Source organism: Phaethon lepturus, unplaced genomic scaffold (genome assembly GCF_000687285.1).
Source record: "Phaethon lepturus isolate BGI_N335 unplaced genomic scaffold, ASM68728v1 scaffold32018, whole genome shotgun sequence".
NCBI lineage: Eukaryota > Metazoa > Chordata > Aves > Phaethontiformes > Phaethontidae > Phaethon > Phaethon lepturus.
In genome coordinates this window covers 7,122-9,794 of record NW_010556030.1, presented here as the reverse complement: position 1 = coordinate 9,794, position 2,673 = coordinate 7,122, and the positions used below count along the sequence as shown (strand labels likewise).

Below are 2,673 nucleotides of genomic sequence, written 5' to 3'. Positions count from 1 at the left end.
TTCGCAGCTGCGTGCCCAGCGTCTTCAGCTTCGACTTCCCTCGGCCCTGTCCAGAGCAACCGCGGCAACTCAACTACATCCAGGTGGAGCTGGAGGCTGAGCCGCGCAAGGGTCATCAGAACCCACCAGTCCCCTGTGTCCCACCTCCTGCCACTCACGAAGCCCGCCGGACGGACTCCTACGCGGTCATTGACCTAAAAAAGACAGCAGCTATGTCCAGTTTGCAAAGGGCCCTGCCGAGAGATGATGGGACTTCGCGGAAAACTCGACATAACAGCACTGACCTGCCTCTGTAAGGGGGAACGCCAAGTGCAAGCACTGTGTCGTGGCTTCGGTACCTGCCCTTCAGTGTATTGCCCGGTGTGATTTCCATTTGCCATTGCCTTCTGCTTCCCTGTTTACCCCATTACCTGGTGTCATGGGATGGCTCCTACAGCTGATGTTAAGCCTAGTCTGTCTGTCCATCTTCCCCCCTCCATTTCTCCCATGTAGTTCATTGTTAAAGCCTTGTGGGACACTTGACGACGCTGTCGGAAGGTTAAATTTTTGGCGAGAAGGGCAGAAGGTGCCAGCAATAGTACCAGCACCGTGTGGCTACAGCCTCAAATCGCGTTAGCTCTACTTATTGCCTGGCAGCTCCGTCAGCAGTGCCAACAGCCTGGCTGCAGAGGCAGGGCAGTAGCATGGTGGAGGCATGTTTCCAAAAGCGAGTTGCTTTAGGAGCTCCACTGCAAATCAAGCCCGTTTCCTGTGGATTTCATGCCTTATGACTCCAGGCGAGCTCTGCAGCCGGGCTACTCCAAAGTCAGGCTTTGCCTTGTGGTTTCACTGGTCCCTGGTGAGGTGGGAGCTCATGCTGCAGTCTTTCCCTCCTCAACTCACTTCTTTCTCCCCTCTGCACTATTACCTATTTTCTTGCAGCTTGTAGAAGCTTTTTATACTTCTGTCCCTTTCTCAGATTCAATTTAAATTGGGCAATTCTAAAAATTAATAGAGGACAGACAGCCATGGGCACAGGCACTGTGATCACATAAACCTGATTTCCTGAAGAGACCCCACTTCAAAAGAGGAGGGGAAGACTGCAACTATGAGAGAGGTTTGATATAGAAAACTCCAATTGTACTGTACTCTGTTTTGCTTTTTAAGGATTCTTTTTGGTGGCTGTTCAGAAGTGTTGTTGATTTATTTATTTGTTTACTTATTTATTAAATGTTCTTTTGCATCCCAGTGGTAATTGCCAAAACCAGTGCCAATATGAAACATGTACTCGCTGTGGCTCACCCTATCTGTCTGGGGGACAGATCTCAGAAGAGGTTCTTGGCTTTGGTGAGCTGCAGTTGGGGAAAAGAGCATCTGTGAATCAAAAATTTTTTTAGCAGGGACTGACTGTCACAGGGTGGGTGGGAGGGAAATGGTACAGGAGACATGGGGGTGTGAGCAGAGCTGCCAGGCAGCCGAGCTTGGAGTTGTATCAAAGTCATTGCCTACACCCACATGCCTGGCTGGGTCCATGAGAAATATTTGATTAGTGTTTTGAGTGAATGTGCAGTTTTTGTTTCCTACAACTATGGACTTGGAAGGGCTAAATTTCGGCTCTCGGGTAAATTTGTGGCCTTTAATGTGGATTTTTCTCTTGACACCAGGGCTGAGTCTAAGCTGAGCTGTCAGGCCTCCATGTGGGGTCCTGTGTAGGGTCTCTGCTCCTCTCCTGTTGCAGGATGTTCTTCCACCCCTCTCCGCATGGTGACACGCTGCAGCTTAATCCCTCCCTGGATTACTCTTTGCCATTATAAGCTGTTTCAATGAGACAGAAGTGCTCTGGGTTACTCTGGACTCCTACCTTTCCGCTGTCTATTCTTCATCTTCCTCCCTGGGATAGGAATTGAGAGATCCAGTGCTCTGCAGGGTGTCCCACTGCCAGCAGAAACGTTGCCAAACCTTGCTGTGTTCTCCTTGTCCCTAATGTTTTCCTATTATTGAAGTCAGTGAGCCTCCGGTGTGAAGGAGGAGAGAACCCAATCGTCCAGCTGCAGCCTGCTTCTGAGGTCCAGAAACTTGATTTCCAGTTTTTTGAAGTTCAGCCTTCTTGGTTTTGGTGCTGTAATGTCATATTGAAATGTGACCCTTTTGGGAGCAAGGACACGTGCCATGCAGTTCAGAAAAAGTGATAAAAGTATGAGTAATGCCATGCCTGTGTTGGCAGAACGTGCATTTCTTGGCTTGCTGTTGCACTATAAATTCAAAGTGGACCACGTGCTTAAATTAATTGTTTCTTTGTGGGTTTTTTTTCAGGGGTGGGGGGTGGGGGGGGTGGAAGTTTTGTGCTTGTCTTCCATTCTTTTCTCCACTCCAACCCTTGCGTAATCTGTAACTGAAAGGAAACCCAAGTAATATATTTTTATATGTATAACAAATGGCTTTATTTGAAGGGGGAAAAAAAAAATAGTGTATCCCCCTAAATGTAGCTTTCATTTAGGGAAGGGAGAGAATAAATTGTTTATATATATATATATGAAAAGAAAGTTAACTGCATTATGCTTTAAATAAACTATTTAAATAAAGAGTTTCTAAGCTGTAAGTGTCACCCTCTGGGACAGCACTAGCAACTCCCACATAGCAGCACAGGGCAGTGCTCTGGGAGCCTCTGTATGAACCTGCCTTTCCAGTGTCTGA

At 47.5% G+C, this 2,673-nt stretch overlaps 1 protein-coding gene across 1 annotated transcript in view; it reads left to right on the top strand.

Annotated features, from left to right (window-relative positions):
• FRS3 (fibroblast growth factor receptor substrate 3) overlaps positions 1-296 on the top strand; it is a 5,415-nt gene extending 5,119 nt beyond the window's left edge. Inside the window, exon 5 of the mRNA XM_010292354.1 lies at positions 1-296. This exon is cut by the window's left edge and continues 649 nt beyond it. Coding sequence (XP_010290656.1) covers positions 1-296 — 296 coding nt within the window.
• Positions 297-2,673: the final 2,377 nt, after the last annotated feature.